The 23,972-nt window shown below is 36.7% G+C and overlaps 1 protein-coding gene across 1 annotated transcript in view; it reads right to left on the bottom strand.

Moving 5' to 3' along the window:
• The window catches only part of LOC140146329 (ADP-ribose pyrophosphatase, mitochondrial-like), a 29,794-nt gene extending 7,631 nt beyond the window's left edge, over nt 1–22,163 (bottom strand). Inside the window, exons 1-4 of the mRNA XM_072168130.1 lie at nt 21,956–22,163; nt 14,591–14,833; nt 13,112–13,222; nt 1,909–1,995 (exon numbers count right to left, since the gene is read on the bottom strand). Of these exons, the coding sequence (XP_072024231.1) occupies nt 1,909–1,995; nt 13,112–13,222; nt 14,591–14,833; nt 21,956–22,053 (539 nt within the window). The 5' untranslated portion in view covers nt 22,054–22,163. The remainder of the gene's footprint in view (nt 1–1,908; nt 1,996–13,111; nt 13,223–14,590; nt 14,834–21,955) is intronic.
• Between the last annotated feature and the right edge of the window lie 1,809 nt (nt 22,164–23,972).

Below are 23,972 nucleotides of genomic sequence, written 5' to 3'. Positions count from 1 at the left end.
TGTAGAGTACCATAATAGGCTTCAGGTACTTCATAATAATTTAGCTAGAATAATTCTCTCAGCAGATATAAGGACACCAACTATTGATTTAATGAATACATTGCAGTGGGTTAAATTTCAAATGTTTAAAGAATGAATATCCATCATACTTATCTTCTCAATTTGATTTTGTTCATGATAACCATAATCATATAACTAGAAATCATACTTCTAATACATTGATTGTACCAAAATTTAAATCAAATTCAGGTCAACATACTTTTCATGTCAGGGCAGCTTATGCATGAAATTCTTTGCCACCGACAGTAAGAGCTCAGATGGAAAATATGACTTTAGGCCAATTTCAATCAAAAATTAAAGAAATTTAGGCATGTCTTTATCTATATTTTATTCATTTACTTGTTTGATTTTTGTATATAAATATAATTATTGTATTTCTGTATTTTGAATCATGGTATTTATAATTATCTTGTAGTTGATGATACCATTATACTTATTTGTAATATATTGTAAATACATTGTAAATACTGTATGATATTTTTGTAAATATTGTGTATCGTAATATATTTTGTTGCTATATAACATGTATCAATGAGGGCCTGCTTGAAAAGCAGTGCTTGTCACTGAAGCAGTATAACCCTCAATAAAGAAAGAATAAATAATAATAAAATAATAATAATAGGGTATTAAAAAATTCCCTGACTTTCCTGAGCTTTTATGGAATTCCCTGACTTTCAAGGCCTGAAAAAAAAACCACCCAAATTCCCTGACTTTTCAACTTTCTTTTGACACTGCAGAATTGAATATCTGACAACCTACTAATCATGACGTAAATGGTTACTGAAATGTTTCACTTTCATTTCTATGATATCAAACAGGAAAAATTCAAGAAGTGATAAGGCCAAAAAAAATAAAATAATGGTTTGTCTCAAAGCTCACGAGTGGTTTGAAAACAAATGCGAAATGCGATTTAAAAAAAAAAATTTATTCCTGACTTTTTTCATGGTATTTGGAGACAAATATCTGAATTTCGCCGAATTTTTCTGGAAAAACTAAAAATTTTTTTTTTTTTTTTAATAAAAAAAATTCTGCATTTCTTTTTTTCCAAATCTCTCGATTTTACAAATGCGCGCGCGAGCTTTGAGACAAACCTTTTTTTTTTTTTGGCCTGACCTTATGATGTACATTAAAGCCATATTGGGCTATTCCAGTTGAAATCCACACGCCCCCTGTGAAGATTTTGGAAATATCTTCCACAGGGGGAGTATGTTTTTCAAAAGTTAATCATTTTGATACTCATACTCCCCCTGTATAATGGCTTTACCTATATCTTCCACAACTGGAGTATTTCAAATGGAGGTTACCCAATTGTCTATTCTATTCAAAACTTATACTCCCTCTGTGGAAGACTTTTAGCGATTTTTTTTTTGCCTTAGCACATTTTACAGGTTGTCGCTGACCACTGCAGCCCCACATCATTCCATAAACAATTTAACAAAGTTCTCAGAGACTTTGCTGTTTAGAAATAGAACCGCACATTCCACAATCAAACTTCGCAGTCAGGATCAGCTCCCCAAGTTTCGTAAGGGTTACAACGAGGTAAGTTTCTTGTCCATGGCGAACGTGGCATGGCATGGCAGAAGCGGTGGGGACACATCCCCCTCCCCCTAAATTTTTACCTGGGGGGACTCCCTAAAATTCTTAACAGAAAAAAAATAAAGCAATGCCTTTTTCAGGCATGAGAATGGCTTTTTTGAAAACTGCCTGAAAAAGCGTGTGAATTCGGCCCAAAACAGACTGAAAAAAAAAAATGTGTAAATTTGGACAACAAAACTGCCTGAATTCAGAAATGCTTCCGCCACCACTGGTCCAGGGGAATTTCAAGCTAACTCAATTTTTGTATCATACCTTGTTACAATGGGGTCTGCAGCATGGTTTGGTCCCCATTTACCTAGCTCTCCTCTTCCTTTTAAACCAGTCCTGCCAATAGGATTACTGTATCGAAAAAGAAAAAGAGAATCACCAAAATTACATGATTGAGAAAAACAAGAAATAAAGTGAAAACAAACAATGTTGAAATCAATCAATTCAATTATTTAACTTTTCTCTTCTCCCTTTCTCCCGTTCTCTTCTCTTTTTCTCCTAAATTCCCTTTCTCTCCTCTCTTTTTTTGCGAAATTTAACATGGGCGCGAGCGTACGCACCTGTCACAGTGTCATCGCCCCGATATCTTCATGGCAGAAATCGCCATGGTAGGTTGAATCCACCGCCAAGTCACGCATGGCCATTTTGTTCCGACCTGTTTTTGAGACGCATAATGGGCCGAAGGACATCTGACTAAGGCTACTGACAATAGCCCGGTGACTGACCTCGCTGTGTGTGAGTGCACATGGTACACCATAGGTCACTGACTACCTCCATGATTGGCCTATACAGGGTGCATCAAAATGATTGGTACCGTAAGTTTTCAGTCGTTATGGACAGGACTGCCACATCACAATACAACATATGATGCACCTAATTTGTAGACAAATAATGTGAACGATTATAAACTACAAATTGAGGCCATTTTACTGTGATCCAATGCTGCATTTGGAAGCAGCCGGCTTGTCAATAAACATGAAAACTGATGGGTACCAATCATTTTGATACAGCCTGTACACTGCGCTATATAGTTCGGCGCATATAAAATCAGAATTATTGTCAGTTTTGAGTTCAAGACGCAAGCTTCTTTCTCAAGACGCAAGCTAACGACTCCCGACTATCATATCTGTTCAACACGTATATTCAAATGAAAGGAACCACATCTGGCTTCTTTAGATGAAATCATTTATGGGAGATATTCATCATTTTCTACCCCGGTATCCATCTGAATATCCAATTTTCATCTGAATATCAAAATCATGCATAGCACATTCACATGTATCGATCCCAGGTATTTATTTTAGTATCTCTGCTGTACCAAGTAATTATTAGCCAGGCGATGTTGGTGTGCCTGTGTATTTCCAATACATTTGGGTGTATTCCATATTTTTTTCATTGCTTCTGTCAGTCCTGTGCAAACATTATGGCTAAAACCTAAAACTAAAAGATGTTTTGTGACCACAAAATGTGTTCAAGTGGGTGAACACATACCGGGCTATTCCATTTAAAATCCATACACCCCCATGGCGGATATGACCTTAATCTATCGCACAGGGAATGTGCTCCAATAGGGCTATTCCAGTTGAAATCCATACACCCCCTATGGAAGCCATGCCATACACCCCCTATGGAAGGCATGACTTATCTACCACACAGGGAGTGTGCTTTCAAATGGAATCATACATTAAGAGTCGTCTGCTCAAAAATGGGTTATTCCAGTTGAAATTCAAACACCCCATGAAGGATATGACAGGGGTGTGAATTTCACATGTAGTTGTACATGCAGGGTCGTCTGCTCAAAAATGGATTATTCCAGTTGAAATCCATACACCCCCTATGGAAGACATGACCTTAATCTCCCACACAGGGGGTGTAGATTTCAAATCGAGTCACTCATTCAGGTAACCCCATATGAAATTCACACTCCCTGTGTAGGAGACTAAGGTTTACAATGTCTTTGATAGGGGGTGTGTGGAATTCAACTGGCAAAGCCCGTGTTCCCTGGCCCGTGTTCATTGTTCAATGGGGAATGCAAATGAAACTTCATACATTTAGCAGTGCATGGAGTCAAGGCCATTCAAACAAAGGTGAAACACATAGTTTAAAATTTTACAGTTCCTTAAATTTCTATATTATTTAAGGATTTTGGTAGGGGTGTGCAGTGCTGAGCGCCAGGGGGGGGGCACTTTAATATGAAATGGATATATAGGTATAGGGCTGGCACTTTCGCAGTAAGGGGCTTTCGGTGAGAGCAAAATGTAAAAAATATGGGGTCATTGGGTGAGAGCATGATTTTTGGCATTCGGTGAGAGCAAAATGTAACAAATATGTGTTCGTAAAAAAATATAGAGTCTTTGGGTGACAGCGGCGCTGAAAAGGGGGGGGGGTCTTAACAGCCCTATATACGTGTCACCTCCAAAGTGGGAGGCCCCGGCTGAGAGACAAACTTTGGGAACTGAGAATGACATTTTCGGGCTAAATAGCGGCTTCTGATATTTCAACATAGTAATGAACTAATATTTGACTGAAATTCCAATTTTCTTCACAGAGTTTGAGATTAAAGAACTGATGCATGATTTCCAAATGAGGTCTTTGGAACTGCCCAATAGCCTGAAAATGGGACACCTGACCACCGCACATACCTGTACCAACTTGTCATGTTCATTTGAAAATTTTTCTAATTTTCTAAATTTGTATTAAAACAGTCAAGTTTGTTTTGAAAATCCAGCCTAACCCACCCATTTTTGTAGCTTGGGGAGGGTTTGTTGGGTCGTCTCCAGACAGCTGGCCAAGCTCAGACCCTGTTCCGGATGTAGGAGTGGGCTGTGGACTGGCAAGATATCTTGCAGCCGGGGAAGGGTCACGCCCGGGGGGTCACGTCCAACATTTCAAGTACTTGAGCAACATGTACTTTGTTTTATCACCCTGCACAAGCATTGCACACACAAAATTATCTATTGTTGACCCCCAAATTCTTTCACCAAGGCCCTTCGTGAACCAACGACCTAAGATGTACCGACGCCCATAATGAGCAGGGGGAGGAGGCACCTCCACCCCACTGGCTACGCCACTGCCTTCCCCACCAATTTTCTGAAAAACATGCAGAATCAGTCTACTTTGGTAAGTGAACATCATGGAATGGGCTATTCCAGAGCTTCCAGTTGAAATCCATACACCCCTATGGAAGACATGAAGTACCTCCCACACAAGGGTTGTAGATTTCAAATGGAGTCACCCATTCAGGCAACCCTTGCCCCATTTGGAATTCACACTCCATGTGTGGAAGATTTAGGTGAATGTCTTTAATAGGGGGTGTAAGGATTTCAACTGGAATAGCCCAATTCGCATATTGTTTCAACATGTGTTTATAATCGGTTACATTTCATCATGGTTTAATATCATACTATAGAAGTATGTCATACATTAATGCTCTGCATGCTAGCCATAGGCTTCAACACAAAAAGTTTTGAGATATTTTCTCAAAATATCAAGAGCTATCTCAAGAGCCTCTGAACCAATACTAGGCTTGTTTGTACTCATTTCAATGCATTTGTCATACTGATTCCAAATATGGGCATAAAAATGTACAATTTTGAAATTTTTGAATTTTTTAAAGAAAATTTGGAACTTGTCGTCTGCAATCGACATGCATGGAGAGAGGGTTATGTTATACAGTTGGGCTATTCCAGTTGAAATCCATACACCCCTACGGAAGACATGACCTTAATCTTCCACACAAGGAGAATGAATTTCAAATGCTGTTCTACCTGAATGGATGACTCCTTTTGAAATCTACACCCCTCTGTGGGAGATTAAGGTCGTGTCTTCCATAGGGGGGTATGGATTTCAAATAGAATAGCGCAATATGATAATTGAGATAATATAATATGCAACAGGTGTCTTTGTGGATATAACAGGCAATTGTTGTAAAAGTAAAATTGAACATGAAACTGTATGTAGTGTACATCTGTGTAGAGTTGGGCGACTAAGTCGCCAATAGTCGTTAGTCGCGACTATTACTGGTAATCGCGACTAACGACTATTGAAAACCAAAAGTCGTCAAATGGAACTATATTTAAATGTTACAAAATCATGTTAAAAGCGCCAGATATCTGCACTAAAACCAACCAAATACTTACATATAAACTGTTAAAATGTGATAAAAACATTAGTCATTGTCTTACCAATAGTAACACTATACAAACAATAATCATAAAGTCTATAAATCATCATTAGATTGGTCTTGTTGACTTTTTATTGTAAATTTGCACCAAACTTTCACCCGATTTTTTGGTCCAATTCTAACCACAGATAGTCGCGACTATAGTCGTAGTCGTGACTATTTGCTGCCGACTAGTCGACTAGGAAAAAAGTGATAGTCGCCCAACTCTACATCTGTGATGATTTATTCTTCATTTGGGTGGTGTATTCCTAATATGTGTACATCCATATCAAAACGATGCACTTGTCGCCTGCTACATGCATGTGTCTCTTTTTACATAATAGCTAGGATTAAATACCAGACTCATCTGAAGTGGAGATCACTTCAAATCATTCCCAAGTCGCATGTGTTAGGAATAGAGGACACTCCTTGACCATATGTGACTTTGGAGTTGATTTGAAGTGACCTCCACTTAAGATGAGTCTGGTATTTTTTCCAAGCTAATTATGTGAAATGAGACACATGTAGCAGCCGACAAGTGCATCGTTTTGATATGGATGTACACATATACATGTATGTATTTGGGTGTATTCTTAAAATACATTTGGGTGTATTCCTAATATATTTGGGTGTATTTTTAATATTTGGGTGTATTCCTAATACATTTGTGTGCATTTCTAATACATTTGGGTGTATTCCTAATACATTTGGGTGTATTCCTAATACATTTGGGTGTATTCCTAATACATTTTGGGTGTATTCCTAATAAATTTGGGTGTATTCCTAATACATTTGGGTGTATTCCTAATACATTTGGGTGTATTCCTAATACATTTGGGTGTATTCCTAATACATATGGGTGTATTCCCCAATATATTTGGGTGTATTCCTAATACATTTTGGTGTGCATTCCTAATACATTTGGGTGTATCCCTATACATTTGGGTATATTCCTAATACATTTGGGTGTATTCCTAATACATTTGGGTGTGTTCCTTATACATTATGATGTATTCCTAATACATTTGGGTGTATTCCTAAAATACATTTGGGTGTATTCCTAATACATTTGGTTGTATTCCTAAAATACATTTGGATGTATTTCTAATACATTTGGGTGTATTCCTAATATATTTGGGTGTATTCCTAATACATTTGGGTGTATTCCTAATACATTTGGATGTATTCTTTATACATTTGGGTGTATTCCTAATACATTTGGGTGTATTCCTAATTCATTTGGGTGTGCTTCCAAATACATTTGGGTGTATTCCTAATACATTTGGGTGTATTCCTAATACATTTGGGTGTATTCCTAATACATTTAGGTGTATCCCTATACATTTGTGTGCATTTCTAATACATTTGGGTGTATTCCTAATACATTTGGGTGTGTTCCTTATACATTATGATGTATTCCTAATACATTTGGGTGTATTCCTAAAATACATTTGGGTGTATTCCTAATACATTTGGTTGTATTCCTAAAATACATTTGGATGTATTCCTAATACATTTGGGTGTATTCCTAATATATTTGGGTGTATTCCTAATACATTTGGGTGTATTCCTAATACATTTGGATGTATTCCTTATACATTTGGGTGTATTCCTAATACATTTGGGTGTATTCCTAATACATTTGGGTGTATTCCTAATACATTTGGGTGTATTCCTAATACATTTGGGTGTGCTTCCAAATACATTTGGGTGTATTCCTAATACATTTGGGTGTATTCCTAATACATTTGGGTGTATTCCTAATACATTTGGGTGTATTCCTAATACATTTGGGTGTATTCCTAATACAATTGGGTGTATTCCTAATACATTTGGGTGTATTCCTAATACATTTGGGTGTATTCCTAATACATTTGGGTGTGCTCACAATATATTTGGGTGTATTCCACAGAGGAGAAAGAAAACAGAGAGCGTACCACCAGTCAAAGTCTCTGCATCATCCGATAATGAGGGCCAATTGTTCCATGAAATGCGACAGGCGAGACTGCTACGCAATTACCACGTATTTTCACGGTCTATCGCGTAATCGTAATGAAATCAAAGACTGCATGATTGAACATGTTTACTACAATGTGACATGCATGCAGACACATGAATGAACTAGAACATTAATCTGAAAAGTAAATTTGCACAAGCCTAAAATTAATAGATGAACTCTGTGATTACATTTTTGTATAACAATATAATTCAGACAATATTATACTTAGACAAACTAAATTGATTGTTTGGTTAAAGGTCTATTCAGTGATTTGCTCTAAGCAGAGAATATAGATACCGTATTGTTTGTAATAAATGCTCCCCCTCTAATAAATGCCTCCAATTTTTCTGTGAAAAATCGACAAAAATGCAAACATTTCCATGCTATATATCGTGTGAGTAAGCTTAAAACTGGCATCAGTCATGTCAGTCTTGTAAGTGATGATCACTAAATTGTATGGACAAAACCTATGACTCACACTTCCATCCATTCCATTGCCTAATTATGGTAGAATTTCACCAGATTCTTGCTTGATGTTACGTCCGCTGCCACCATGTTACGTGCTTGCCGGCTTCTCTTCTTAGTAAAACTATGAAATCACACAATTATCACACAATCAAGCGAAGTTTTACAATAATTCTTAGACTTAGAGTCCTTTATTCCTCTCTCCATCCTTTCTCCTCTTTTCGAATTTTATAGTTTCACGACATCACGGTCGGACATTATTGAAGAGGCGTGTTTTTTGTTACTTTGCCGTCACATTCAAAAGTGAATTCCAATAATAAAATACATTTGCAATCATGGCGCTACGCAAATCTGCGTAGACCTACTAGTTTGAGCGCATTGCAATTAATCACACACATTACTACATGACAGATGGGCATAATTTTGATCTATTTACCATGAAAATGACATTTTCCATGGGCGTCGCCATAATACTATATTAATATTAGTAGAGCCGTAAATCCCGTACAGGAGCACCACCGGGAAATTTAACCAGATTTTGAAGTTTTTTTCACTGACAATTTATTCACCTTCAATAAACGCCACCCCCCTTTTGGAAAAATGCTACGCCCCCAGGCTGTTTATTACAAACAATACGGTACATACACTTCACTTCTACAAAATGTAGGCAATTTACCGTATTGTTTGTAATAAACGCTCCCCCTCTAATAAACGCGCCTCCAATTTTTCTGTGAAAAATTGACAAAAATTCCATGCTATATCGTGTGAGTAAGCTTCAAACTGGCATCAGTCAGTCAGTCTTGTCAGGGACGATCGGTAAATTGTATGGACAAAACCTGTTATGACTCACACTTCCATCCATTCCATTGCCTAATTATGGTAGAATTTCACTAGATTCTTGCTTAATGATGCACTGACATAATTTTGATGTATTTACCATGAAAATGACATTTTCCATGGGCGTCGCCATAATACTATATTAGTAGAGCCGTAAATCCCGTACAGGAGCACCACCGGGAAATTTCACCAGATTTTAAAGTTTTTTTCACTGACGATTCACATTTAATAAATGCCCCCCCCCCCTTTTTGGAAAAATGCTACGCCCCCAGGGCATTTATTACAAACAATACGGTGCATGCCTTCTAGTTCAGCGCACCAGATGAACTAGCGCACCAGATGAGAGTCTTCATCACCAGCACCCTTGGTTCTTCAGGTTTTGTTTACAAGTTTCACCTATATGTCTGCACTGCACCTGATCATCATTAGTCACCCTTGGCTTTACGTCCAATCTGATGGATCCTGCTGAGTATTCAACGTAAACGTAAACGTAAATGTACACTTCACTTCTAGGCAATTCATACACACATTTTAATTTTTGTACACTCTTGCTGGGATCATTGAATAGGCCTTTAAAATGCCATTGAAACCTTAAGATTATAGCCTGTATGAACATATCTGCAATGTAATATTCGAGAAATATGAACTAGTAGTAGTAAATGGTAAATCTAAAGATTACAAGCCTGTATTAAGGGAACTGGAATGAGCGTTTTGACAGCATTTTTTGCGGGACATGAGAGCACATCAGACATATCGAATTGCGTTCTGAATACGAAGGATGTCTTTCTGATATCAAATAATTTTCATTTTATGAAATTCACGATAATACAAATTTTATGACAAATTATTAAAATTTGATATTTTTCACATTTTGGATATATAACAGTCCTTGAAGTAAATTTTTAATATTTAATGATATAGTCTTAAAGTGTATGTAGCTGGGAGGAAAAGCCGACGATCAATTGAAAATTTTGACCTTTCATATTGAAGATATGGATTTTTTTCCCAAAAGACCTAATTTTTTTTGGTGTTTTGGGAAAAAATTCCATATCTTCAATACGAAAGGTCAAAATTTTCAATTGATCGTCGGCTTTTCATCCCACCTACATACACTTTAAGTATAAATCAACAGATTTATAAAGTTTACTTCGAGTACTGTTAAATATCAAAAATATCAATTTATAATCATTTGCCATAAAATGTGTATTACATTGCGAATTTCAAAAAATCAAAATTATTTGATATCAGAAGAACATTCTTCGTATTCAGAATGCAATTCGATATGTCTGATGTGCTCTAATGTCCCACAATAAATACTGTCCAAACGTTCATACCCCATCCCTTAACATGCAGAAACAGGAACTAGCACTGTAAAATTGGTGATTTTCATGCGTGTAATTTTTCGTGCTTTGCCGCTTTTGAACTACATTGCTTGTTTTTCATTTTGCGATTTTGAGTTTGCTTACATAGACCTATGTATACATTAAAAAAGATATTCACATGTTTTGATCATCGTGATAGCTATGTTGCGCACGAATAGCGAGAAAATTATTGTGCCGTGAAAATTCCCGGTTTTACAGTACATGGTAATCTTAAAAGAAAATTTGCACAACCTATAGATGAACTCTGTGATTATACCAATTCAGGAAACATAATTATAATTAGCCAAACTACATACATTGTATTAGCCAAACTACATATACTGCACCCAAAAAGTATCCAAACACTTAAAACAAAAGCCATCTTAAAGGGGGGTAACCCTATTGGTTTTGGATATGGATTGTCTTTAAAATTACATAATAATATCAAATATCGCCCCCTTTATGCTGCTTTGTGAAAAAAGCGAGAGCATTTTCAGCGTAAATGTGAATAAATAGCCAAATTTGCAATCCAATACCTTGGTATACGTGAATTGCATTCTGGGTAGGCAAGCAACAACAACCATTTCCGTTCGTAAGTGACGAATTTAATGCTGACATGCTGTACAATCAATGCCCGGCCCGTATTGAGCGAAAAATGTTTGTTTTTTTCGCACCGTTTCAGAAAAAAGGAAACAAAATATATTTCCCTTGCAATATGTACATTTCAAATGAATATAAAAAAGTTTGGGTTAAAAATGGAGAGGAAAAAACCCATTCCGTGCGGATTTTGAACCGGTACCGTACCTCTCGGTAGAAACATGAAGCGCCGCTAACCGACTGAGCTAATCGCCCGCTGCCTCCATCGTGGAAATTTTATAATTAAATACGGCACACCGTCTCGACGCGTCTCCTCAGCAGTTAGTGTGGTTCGCTTTTTTCACAGAATGTGTATGGCGCGAAACCAAAGTAGCTGTTGAGGAGACTGATATTTCGAGCTATTTCGTTCATAATTCCTGGCCCAGAAATCGTAAGTATTTACCATTGTTTACAAACCGGTAGCCTGTAAAAGCCGCTGTGTTTCATGATTTCGAAATACATCGACTTGGAGCGTCAAATTTCAGGATAGTAATGAGAAAAATAGTATCTATTATGTGATACCAAAACCTCATCAACAATGAAAAAAATCGGGGATGATGCTGTCGATCGGGTTACGGACCTTTAAAGACACTAAACCTAAATTACAATATAAAGTAGTTGATAGATAAAGAATGTTGTTCTGCATATTTTGAAACATCATTTGGTACAATACAACTTTATTTTCCTAACTTACAGCAATTTAAATAAAAAAGAGAGCTTTTCAAAAGTGACAAAAATTAGCATTGACTTTTCCTTGGAGCATACATATATATTGATCATATAGCAGAGTTAGCGTTCAGCCGTAAGTTACAATAGGTAGCAGAAATTGCTTGAAGGAGAAAATATCTAAATTTGTCACTTTTGAAACTTGACCATTTGTCATATAAATGAGTATATATCTTAGTTTAGAATAAAATTGCATAGTGCCAACTAAGGTATTAATTAAGTATGCAGAACAAAAGTCTCTATCTATATCAATTAAAATACCAATAAACTTTATAGCCCAAATGTTTGAGAAATACACCAAAAAGCTAGGGATACACCCAAATGTATTAGGAATACACCCAAATGTATTAGGAATACACCCAAATGTATTAGGAATACACCCAAATGTATTAGGAATACACCCAAATGTATTAGGATTACACCCGAATGAATTAGGAATACACCCAAATGTATTCGGATTACACCCAGATGTATTCGGATTACACCCAAATGATTAGGAATACACCCAAATGATTAGGAATACGTCCAAATGTATTAGGAATACACCCAAATGTCTCAGAAATTTACCCAAATGTATTCGGATTACACCCAGATGTATTAGGAATACACCCAAATGTATTAGGAATACGCCCAAATGTATTCGGATTACACCCAAATGTCTCAGAAATTTACCCAAATGTATACGGATTACACCCAGATGAATTAGGAATACACCCAAATGTATTCGGATTACACCCAGATGTATTAGGATTACACCCAAATGATTAGGAATACGCCCAAATGTATTAGGAATACACCCAAATGTCTCAGAAATTTACCCAAATGTATTCGGATTACACCCAGATGTATTAGGAATACACCCAAATGTATTAGGAATACACCCAAATGTATTAGGAATACGCCCAAATGAATTAGGATTACACCCAAATGAATTAGGATTACACCCAAATGTCTCAGAAATTTACCCAAATTTATGGATTGATGATTCTACTATGGGTGACGTTTACGACTTACTTAATTTCCGAAATTTTCATTCGAAATTTTTTTTTTTCAAATGGTAGCTTCACCCACACGCTTTTGCTCCAACAGTTTTTAGTAACCCCCCTTTAATTTATACAGCAAAATTTTAACCACCACCCTTTTTACCGACTTTCGGAATTCCAAGCCCCCATGCTGTAGAAAGCGTGCCAGACAAACAATGTTACATTTCTCGTCGTTTGTCGGTTCACTTCCCCATCTAGTTATTCATGCCTTTTTAAAGACATTTCTTGTTGATCTTACCTTGGCCTCCCATCTATTTCCGGTACTTTATATGTTTTACATTTCTCGTACGTTTGTCGGTTCACTTTGCCATCAAGTTTGTTCCATACAATTTTCTTGTACTCTTTAGCACTGAAAATAGACAAAAAAAATTGGATCCATTAATTAATGCATTGAAATTTGAATTGAATTGAAATGAATTAGGATTTAAATTTAATGCACTGGAATTGAATTTGAATAAAAATGATTTGGCTTGGGCATGAAATTCAAGTAAATAAATAAATAAACAATAAAAAAAAATTAGAAATAAAAAATTACGTGGTTAGGCCAAAAAAAAATATTGTTGTGTTGCCCTCAAGTGGAAAAATGGGAAATTTAGGTAGGACGGTCGGATTATTATTATTTTTTTTTTTTTTTTAAACCTTCAATTTTTAAAAATCCTCTCAAATATTAAATAATGCTTGTTCAATTAGGGGACATTTGTCAATTTTGACTTCTGGATACCTGTTAGACCACAATTAAAGACTAGTCTTACAATAAAATATTAATTTTAAGTGAAAAACATTGAATTTTTGAACAAATCTGTAAAAATCATCATTCAAAAAAAAAAAAAAAATGTGACCCTGATTTTTCAGGATTTAGGGTAGGACAGTTGAGGGCAACACAACAATATTTTTTTTTTGTCTTTATTGACCAAAGATTTTCTAGTATAGCTAGATGCGTACTACTGTACATGTTCACGTAAACTCCTTAAACTCATTTGCATAGAATTGGATACCAGGCTCGTATTCAGATTTGTTGAACTTCTTATACTTTTGGATTCCTCCATATTTGGGGTTACCAAATTAATTATTAATATTGAGAACATGTATGTTGTTTTACATCATGACGTCATTAGAGCTTTTCTTTCCGTTAATTATGTTATATCGTAAAATACCATATAGCGGAGATGTTAGTTTTTTATATAAGGAAAATATTTTTGCCGATGACCCCATGTTGACAATGGCTATACATGATGTATATGCTGTATTAGTTCTGGAAAGGGTCCTTTTTTCCAGATTTTGAGGTCATTTAGTAGACTTGCTTAATAGTCGTTTTCGTTATCCTAACTACAGTTTGCACATTGAAAAGTGAACTTCGACGAACATGATGCGAAAATTCTGGCCGTACCTTTTTTGATTCATTTTTCAGCTGCGTCAGTTACGTTTGCGGCCGTGCATCGGATGACCAATTCTTGTTTAGAGAAGATGACCAATTCTTGTTTAGAATTATGTGTTGTGGACCGAGATCGTACTATTGTGTGGACCGAGATCGTACTATTGTGTTGACTACTATTATGTGGAACGAGATCGTACTATTTACTTCTTCTTATCATGTGGGTCACACCGGTCTTTTTTGCAGTAAAAAAAAAAAAAAATTACAAAAATATAAAAAAAATTACAATAATAAATTTAACAAAAAAATATTACTTAAATATGGACCGAGAATCCGAGATCTTACTTTTTCTTATCATCTGGGTCAGCCCACACTGGTCCAACAAGGACTTTATCTGCGGTAAAATCCGGCGGGTTGTATTCCTCCCATTTAGTCTGCCAAGACACCTGTTCGGGTTTAAGTTTCAGTCGTTCTTGCTTGGAATTTGGGTATGGGCTTGTGAGAGCTTTACTGTGTGTTGCTGTTGCCATGGTAACACAAGTGTTTTGGCATAAAAATTGACTGCAGAGAATGACACCGGTTAGTAACCTGAGAAACAAAAGCATGAAAATATCAAATGTTAGGGACTGTTCATTAGTGTTCAACATTTACGTTCACAACCCAGAAATAAACTGAAATAGGAGTGTAAATATGCAAATATGGAAAGCAGTGTTTGATTTTACCAGAAAAAAGTTACTTGCATTTGTGCAGGTACCGTACCGGTAACATAAAAAATCTACCTGCACAAAGTGAAAGTAACTTGCCCACAATTTAATCGGATAAAATAAGAAGTTTGTGCCGTGAAAATGCAAAAATTGGTGTCATTTTGTAAGGGATATTTATTACCGTACTTCTTTTTAGAGGAACATTGTATGTTCTGATTCCAACTGTAATTTAGGACTACAATTCTATGTGCTTGTGCAGGTGCCAGGTACATTTGAAAAGTTACCTGCACAGAATCAAAGTCACCTGCATCACTGATGGGAAGAAAGATATCTTCTCAAGTACTGGAATATTTTTACATAATAATTATTACTCGAGAACTCTAGCTCCGAATTTGCACACAACAGTTACCGGTATGCATTCGATGCTAGAGTGCCTTGCTATCGTTTTTCGGTCGAACAGCGGTGTCGCTGTGACATTTTTTCGATGAGTCTTGAGTCAACTAGGCCTACTGTATTTTTTGAGCAAGATTTGCCTTAAAATTTTGCTGTTCAAGTGTAATTTTAGCAACATTTTTGATGCAATTGCCTGTCATGGTCGGCTGTGTTTACTTCTGAAAATGTTCTCAAGCCTAAAAATGTGAAGCTATCGGTGAGCAAATTCTTGGCTAGACTTCTCGAGCAAAATAACTACGGTACTAATCTTGAATTTTCCTTATACTTTTGTACAAGATAAAGAAATCCGGGTGAGGGCTCCTGGTCCCAACAATTTTTAACTAGAGTTCTAGAAGAATGAAACTTGCATCATTTGCATGTCTTCAGTTTTGACAATTTTGTATGCATTGAGCCAATGCAGAGGTGCATGGAATGTCATGTGATGTCATTTTAATGAGGGGCACTATTTATGCTGGTCTGGCTAGCTTCTGTGGTTATTTGGCATAATATAATTCACATGTAAATGGTGCCACACAGCTACACACCTTGAACACACCTTCTTCTTGGGCTCTTGTTGAAGGAAAAAAAGTCCTTATGTAGCCCATCCAATTTCATCACAATACCCTTACTGCATAATCTATTATGGGGCCATGTTAATAAACCACTTTCTGCCAGAGAGCTCCCGTTCCATGGGTGAACTTGTTGTATGTCTTCTTTAGAGCTCTATCTATGCCATTCTTGAATTCATGGGTAGTCTTAGCATGCACTGTATTTGCAGGCAGTCCATTCCATGCGCTCACCACTCTATTGCTGAAAGAATTTCCTCTGATACGGAGTCTAGTGTGTTGTTTCTGCACCTTGAGGCTGTGACCTCTTGTTCCCACACCTTGCTGTGCCATTTGAAAGATGGAGGCTGGATTGATGTCATTAATACCATGCATTATCTTATACATCTGTATCAAATCTCCCCTTAATCTTCTGTAGGCTAATGTGGGTAAATCAAGCTCTTTCAATCTCTCTTCATACGTCATCTCTTTCAGGTCTGCAACATTTTTTGTGGCTCTTCTCTGTACTCTCTCAATCCTTACATTATCTCTGTGTAGAACTGGACTCCAAATACAATTTGCATATTCTAGGTGTGGACGCACTAGACTTTTGTACAGAATCTTCAGCATATCTTTATTGATGTAATCAAATGTTCTCCTTATGATGATTCCAACCATCCTGTTGGCTCTATTGGCAACCATATCAACATGCTTTGAAAAGGTCAACGAGGGGTCAAATTTCACTCCCAAATCTTTCTCTTCTTCTAGTACTTCTAAATGTCTTCTATTACCTTCTTCTGACATGCTATATGTACATGGTGTTGGTTGTGAATCATAGTGCATTACTCCACACTTTGCTACATTGAATTTCAGCTGCCAGGTATCTGACCACAAACTCAGGTTGTCCAAATCCTCTTGAAGCTTCTCGCAATCCTCTTCTTTCTGAACATGCGTAAACACCTTTGTGTCATCAGCAAATATCTTACATAACTTTCAACTACATCAGGTAGGTCGTTGATGAATATGATGAAGAGGATAGGACCTAGGACACTGCCTTGCGGGATACCGCTAATGACGTCTGCCCATTCAGATGTTCCACCATTTACACAGACTCTCTGTTTTCTACCTGTCAGGAAGCTTTCTATCCAACTCTGTAGATTTCCATCTATGCCATGAGCCTTCACTTTCTTGAGTAGGCGCTGGTGTGGTACGCTGTCGAAAGCCTTCCTGAAGTCTAAATATATCACATCAATACCTCCGCCCTCATCCAACATGCTGGACCACAAATCCATGATCTCTATCAGCTGAGTCACACAAGACCTTCCAGCTCTAAACCCGTGTTGGTCTTCACTAAGCAGCGTATTCTTGTTCAAGAAGTCCATGACGTGGTCTCTGATAATTGACTCAAGGAGTTTACAAATGACTGATGTTAGACTCACTGGTCTGTAGTTGCCTGGGCTTTTTACCGATCCCTTCTTGAAAATTGCTGTCACATGTGCTATTTTCCAGTCATCTGGTACTACCCCTTCACCAAGTGATTTGTTGAAGATGATGGTCAGTGGTTTTGTAATTGCATCTGTGACCTCCTTAAGCACCCTTGGATGAAATCCGTCAGGACCTGGTGATTTATTTGGTTTTAATTTATCCAACTTTTTCTTCACCTCCTCCTCTGAAACTGTAATATCCTTTAGCCTATCACCGACATGTTTCATCTCAGGTTCTGGGATGTCTTCATCCTTCTCTCTGGTGAACACACTAGCAAAAAACTTGTTCAATTCCTCCGCTTTCTCTTCATCAGTGTGCTAAGTGTTCCATCTTCTTTTTCCAAATCACTTATCCCTTGTTTAACATGGGTCTTGGAGCGGACGTATTTCCAGAAACTTTTCGGATTTACTTTGATCTCCTCAGCGAGTTTTCTTTCAAATGATCTCTTAGCTTTCCTAACTTCATTTGTTGCTGCATTTCTTGCTGTACAATAATCTTGGTAGTCTTTTCCTGCCTAGTAGCTAGGTACCGCTGCCATGCATGGTATTTCTTCTTCACCTTACTCATCGCATCTTTATTCATCCATAATGGGTTTCTCTTTTCTCTGGCTTACTTTGTCTTGGTTTGGTCTTGGGAATATTGTCTTCCATGGCCTCATACATCTTAGTTGGCTCAAAATAAGCTAAGGTGTCATAAAAGTGTAACACACAATTATTTTTCCAGCTCTTTTCTTTTGGTCTCCAACCAGGTTTAAATTATAGTATGCACATATATCATTCATAATACACTAAAAGAAAGATAAGTTATAGACCATTTACTTCACAAATTTAATTTTCTAGCCCTTGCGTACGTTATATTTGACAGACACAATTTTGATGATTTTCTGCAATCAAATACAAATTTATAAAGTATTACATAAGGTATTTTGTGGTTATTTAGGTGTAGGACCTACAGCAACTGATTGTGGAAAAAATGTGTCCAAATATTACAATAAGGAGGATAAATTGTTATAAATAAAATATGTGTGTCTGTCAAGCCATAACATACTGCAAGATGTCTGTCAAATGTAACATACAGAATAATAATTTGGCAAAAACAGTAGTTCAAGATGGGAAATTGAATAAAGATCACATGCAGTTTATAAATCACATGTTTTAAAACACTTTTATAAACTCTAAACTATCATCATAATGTGAACATCAAGTGATTTTTAATTTTTTAAACATATTATGTATGTTACTTTTGACAGACACATACAAATCTTATGTATGTTACTTATGCATAAATGTTTGACAGACAACACTTAACAATGGATTGTGTCATCAAAAAGCTTCTCCTCACAAAGTGATAGTGCCACAAAGCTAGGTGGAGCTAAATGCTATGTCATGTAGCATAATTAGCTGTATCACCCTAGTTTAGCAGGAATTACAGCACCGTCTTGCGTATGTTACTATTTGACAGACATTTCAAGAAAAATTTTAAAATTGTTATATGTTCAAAAAAGATGGCAGCCACTTACAAATTGATTATAATATGGAGAAATGAAGTTATTTACAATAGATTTACCCTTTAGTTTATGCTTCAAGTCTTTGTTTATAAAAACTGAGGGACTTCAAAATCAATCAAAAGTTTGACAGACAATAGTAACATACATGCAAAGGCAAACTTTTAAATCCTTTTTTTGATCTGTTTAAACTTATAATTCATAATGCCTCTTTCTGTTTTTTTGATTGGTTTACTGCACCATTTTGGAAAACAGGTCACATGAATTTTTATAAGGATCCATAAAAAAAATAAAAAAAACTGTTGAAAAAAGGCGTCTCTTGGCATGTTACAAATAAAAGTGTAAAAATAGGCATTTTTACAGCTATTTTTTATTTTTTTATTATTTAGAGTGAAAGGATTTTACTTAAATTGTGTATGCTATGTCTTTACTACCTAAACTTGCCACTAAACTAGCAAATATTCCATTTCTATAATTATTATTTTTAAAAAAAGATGTCAAAATATATGGCTATAATATGACACCTTAGCATATTTTGAGCCAGTTGCAAATAACCTCCAACTGTTATTTGCATCCATACTTCTCATCTCCTTTAATTGCATTTAACTCTTTTTTCATTGACTCATAATCTCCCTTGTTGAATAGATATCTTTCTTTTTCAACTTCATCATCCTCTTCCATGTAGCACTGAAGTTCAAAATGTAAAACAACATGGTCACTTTTCCCCAACGGACATCTGGCTTGCACCTCCTTTATCAAACCATCTTCATTAGTGATGGCAAGATCCAATAAGCTTGGCTTTTGACCCTCTCTACAGGGGTAGAAATAAGGGACCATTTCCTGATAGCCATCCGGGCTATCTACACATTTTTTCTGATAGCCCTGGCGGAAATTCAATAGCCCTTAAAAACATTTTTTTCTTGGCCCAACATCGGACTCTTGTTAATTGTCAGGCATGGAGGATGGAGCTTAAACACAGCAGCAAGTATCAATAGCCCATGGGCTACATGGAGATAAAACCCAGTAGCCCGACAGAAAATTTAATAGCCATGGCTATCGGGCTACCGCTTATTTCGACCCCTGTCTCTAAATCTAGTGTTGCAGTTAACCGCTTGATAGAGGAAGTTGTTCTGTAAACAATCTACATGTATCAAACCCCAACTAGGGTGATTCATACTGGCTTTACTAGACCATGTGTCCCATTCTATTTCGGAGTAGTTGAAGTCCCCCATAATAAGTAGATGTGAACTTCCCCTTCTACATGCTGCATCTACATGTATAAGGTGATGTAATTGGTCATTGTTGTCACTATCAGAACTTGGGCTCCTGTAAACGCAGCCAACAAGTAACTTGTCTTTATTTTTCAGCCTTACTTCACACCAAATGCTCTCCTGAAATGGTAAACTCGAAAGCTCATCAACAGGAATTGCCTTAAACTTCTTTCTTGTGTTAATGCAAACTCCTCTACCTCCGGTGCTAACTATAAAGCAGTCATAGCCATCCAGCTCCAATTCAGCTTTCTGAACTTCCGTCTCTACATTCTTCGGAAAAACTTCTGTAATTGCAATTACATCTGGCTGCAAGCTGGCAATATTTGCTTCAAGCTCCTTCCTCTTATTCAATAAACTATCTGCATTTGTGTACATGCATTTCAAGTATACTGGTGTGGTATTGGCTGCATTTTTTTGCTCGCAATTGACACTGGTTTTTGTCTCCTTATTCGGCTTATTGTCATTAGCGTTCGAGGTACTCTTTGTCCTCTGCTTTGTAAAGTCATTAGTCTTCTTCTGTCTCTCATTATTTGTCTCCTTCAGTTTTACTTCCTCATTTATCACCTCACGTTTATTCAAAGTAGTACTTCTGTGCTTCTCTCCAAAGCTTGGTGAGTTTTCCTCTCTGACTGAGGTTTTTCTATTATCGTCCCTCCTCTCACTGTATTTCTCCTCTCTTGTCTTGTTAGTCTTACTTAATGTCTTCTTTTTCCGCTTCACTTCCTCGTAGGTCACCCCTGCTGTATTCAGGGTGGTAATACCATCCTTTACCATCTTCTCACTGGTTTCCTTCTCACTTAACTTACTAAACTTACTTGAGCTTAACAACTTCTTCCTCAACTTCACTTCCTCATCATTCATCCCGGCTGTATTTACAGTGGTACTTGTGGGATGGAATGATTTCATCTTCAATTTCACTTCCTTCTCTGTCTCAACCACAGCTCCTTTATTCTTTAGAGTTGTACAGTGCCAATGGGACAAGTTTGTTCGTGCCCATCACTAGTCGCTACATTTTGGCATTTTTTAGGTAACCCAGGCAAACCTTAGTTAACACATTTGCTAGTCAGCCAAATTCGCCGACAATGTCAATGCATATTTACATAGAAATTTAAAACAACTGGCTGAAGAAGGAAACGTACATAAATATGTTTTCTATACTTCACTTGACCCAAATATATGATTTTTATGGTGATAAGTCACTGCACATGGAATTTTAGAGGATTTGGATAGCAGTTCCATTAAAAAAAGCTGCTATCATAATGAGACTAAGATCTAGAAACACCCCGAAATGCCATTTGGGGAATTTTGCTAGCTGAAACTTTTGATGAAAGTCAATCTTTGACAAGATGTAACTTTGCTACGGAAAGTGCTATGAAAAAATGGTTTTCAGTTTTGGCTTTGTTTACTCAAGGGCTTTGATTTGATATATAAAATGATGCAGTTTGATGGCAAATTTGAATTCACCTAGCATACCTACATTTTTGCCACATTCAAGTAAATGAATTCTCTGATTTATGGTCAGTGAAGGGGAACGAACGGATCTAGCAACATTTCAATTTGAATTTGCACAGTATTTTTTCTGGGTTGCGGCGAGAGAACAACAGGCAATGCATGATAATCGAATTGCATTCTGAATACGAGGAATGTCCATTACATACACTGCATATTGTGCATAAAGCCAGGTGTTGCAATGTTTAAATAAAAACATTGACCATTGACATTGCAAAAACATGATTTTCAGAAATGATATCAAATTTTTTTAAGCTTACCGTTTTACAGAAACAGTTGCACTACACGGAACTTGTGCAGCTGAAATGAAACCTAGTTGTGATGTCACAATAAGCGAACCTCTAAATAACCTTAACATTGACAATCAGTCCATTGTTGATTCACACAAACACACAATTTATTTCCGTATAGCACTGTTTATGATGGGCTAACGATTCAATGTTTACGGATGGGTGTATCGATGAATTCTGAATATTGACCTCTAATTGACCTTACTTGATTGATTGGTGCTTTTGCCAGTATTCAGTTTCTTTCGATAATGTTAGAGTGAATGATAGGAAAGTTTAGAGCTAATAAACATTGGGGATGTATACGCGCGCCTGTGGACTGAGCTGAGATAGATGGCAGCAAAGCAGCACCTGTTAAGGGGGCGCAACACTAAATAAGCGTCCCATAGGATAACGTGTGATTTTGGCCTACTTCGAGCGCCATTCCTGGCGTCCCTGCAATACTTGACAAAATAAATTTGGTATCAAATTAAAGCTCTGTTTCTGTAGATTCCAAAACTTTTGTCGGCATATATCGATGACCGTTGACTTTTTTCGCTATTTCGCGGTGCAAAAAATATGGCCTAAAAATATACTAAATTCACCACTCACATTTCAAAATCGGAAGTTGTCTTCATCCGCCACAGAGAATTGCTTTTGAGATAAAATGTCCGGTTTTTTCTGCATGTTATCATTAAAGACACTTGTCGAATTCATATGAGCTGATATTGAGTGATTTAAAGTGAACCTGTCGGTAGATATGGTCGCTACAATCTCATACTCACTATGGACTATATTAGCCGAATTTCGTTCTTACATAAAATGCGTAGTGATTTAGTGTTGCGCCCCTTATAAGGATTTAAAAGTTTTCAAAATCCACATTTGTCACTTATTAATTAAATAAGAGAAAATTTGTAGCTCAACACCGAAAATTTCATGTCTCTGCGACATTTCGTTCAAGAGAAATGTTGTTTTAAAGATCAGTGCCGAAACGCGGAAAATCGCATATTTCGACTTTTCCTCCAATATGCGAGAGTTTGCACAAAACTCACTAAAACTAGTGACAGACAACAATTTAAGCACGTCTTTGAACCAAGTTTAATTTCTTTTCTGGATTATCTGTCTTGCCATTTTATTTTGGAAAGCACTTGTTAATGAGTGTGAAGTACAAACACCCCCCTGTTTCAGTAGTAACAATTATGGTCTTTTTGCATAGGCCTACTGAATATGCAGCAAAACGGCTTCATGCAGATTAACAATGCCTATTAACTTTAAAACCCATTTTTGAGCCTTTTTGAAGATTTTTGGATACAATTTCTAGACTTTGCAGGCGCCTGCTCGGCCATTTAAGCATTTTTCCCAATAATAATTCATCAGGGTGACTTTCCGTAATCCTTGTTTATCATCATGATTGAAATAGAACACATTTCATGACGCGCATTTCTTATTTTACGCGAAGAATGTAAAAGAACGCGTTCGTAGCGACGGCCGTTACAAGGGGCGCAACACTAAATAAGCGTCCCATAGGACAACGTGTGATTTTGGCCTACTTCGAGCGCCATTCCTGGCGTCCCTGCAATACTTGACAAAATAAATTTGGTATCAAATTAAAGCTCTGTTTCTGTAGATTCCAAAACTTTTGTCGGCATATATCGATGCCGTTGACTTTTTTCGCTATTTCGCGGTGCAAAAAATATGGCCTAAAAATATACTAAATTCACCACTCACATTTCAAAATCGGAAGTTGTCTTCATCCGCCACAGAGAATTGCTTTTGAGATAAAATGTCCGGTTTTTTCTGCATGTTATCATTAAAGACACTTGTCGAATTTATATGAGCTGATATTGAGTGATTTAAAGTGAACCTGTCGGTAGATATGGTCGCTACAATCTCATACTCACTATGGACTATATTAGCCGAATTTCGTTCTTACATAAAATGCGTAGTGATTTAGTGTTGCGCCCCTTATAAGGATTTAAAAGTTTTCAAAATCCACATTTGTCACTTATTA

The sequence above is a fragment of the Amphiura filiformis genome, chromosome 2 (genome assembly GCF_039555335.1).
Source record: "Amphiura filiformis chromosome 2, Afil_fr2py, whole genome shotgun sequence".
NCBI lineage: Eukaryota > Metazoa > Echinodermata > Ophiuroidea > Amphilepidida > Amphiuridae > Amphiura > Amphiura filiformis.
This window is presented reverse-complemented; position numbering and strand designations above follow the sequence as displayed.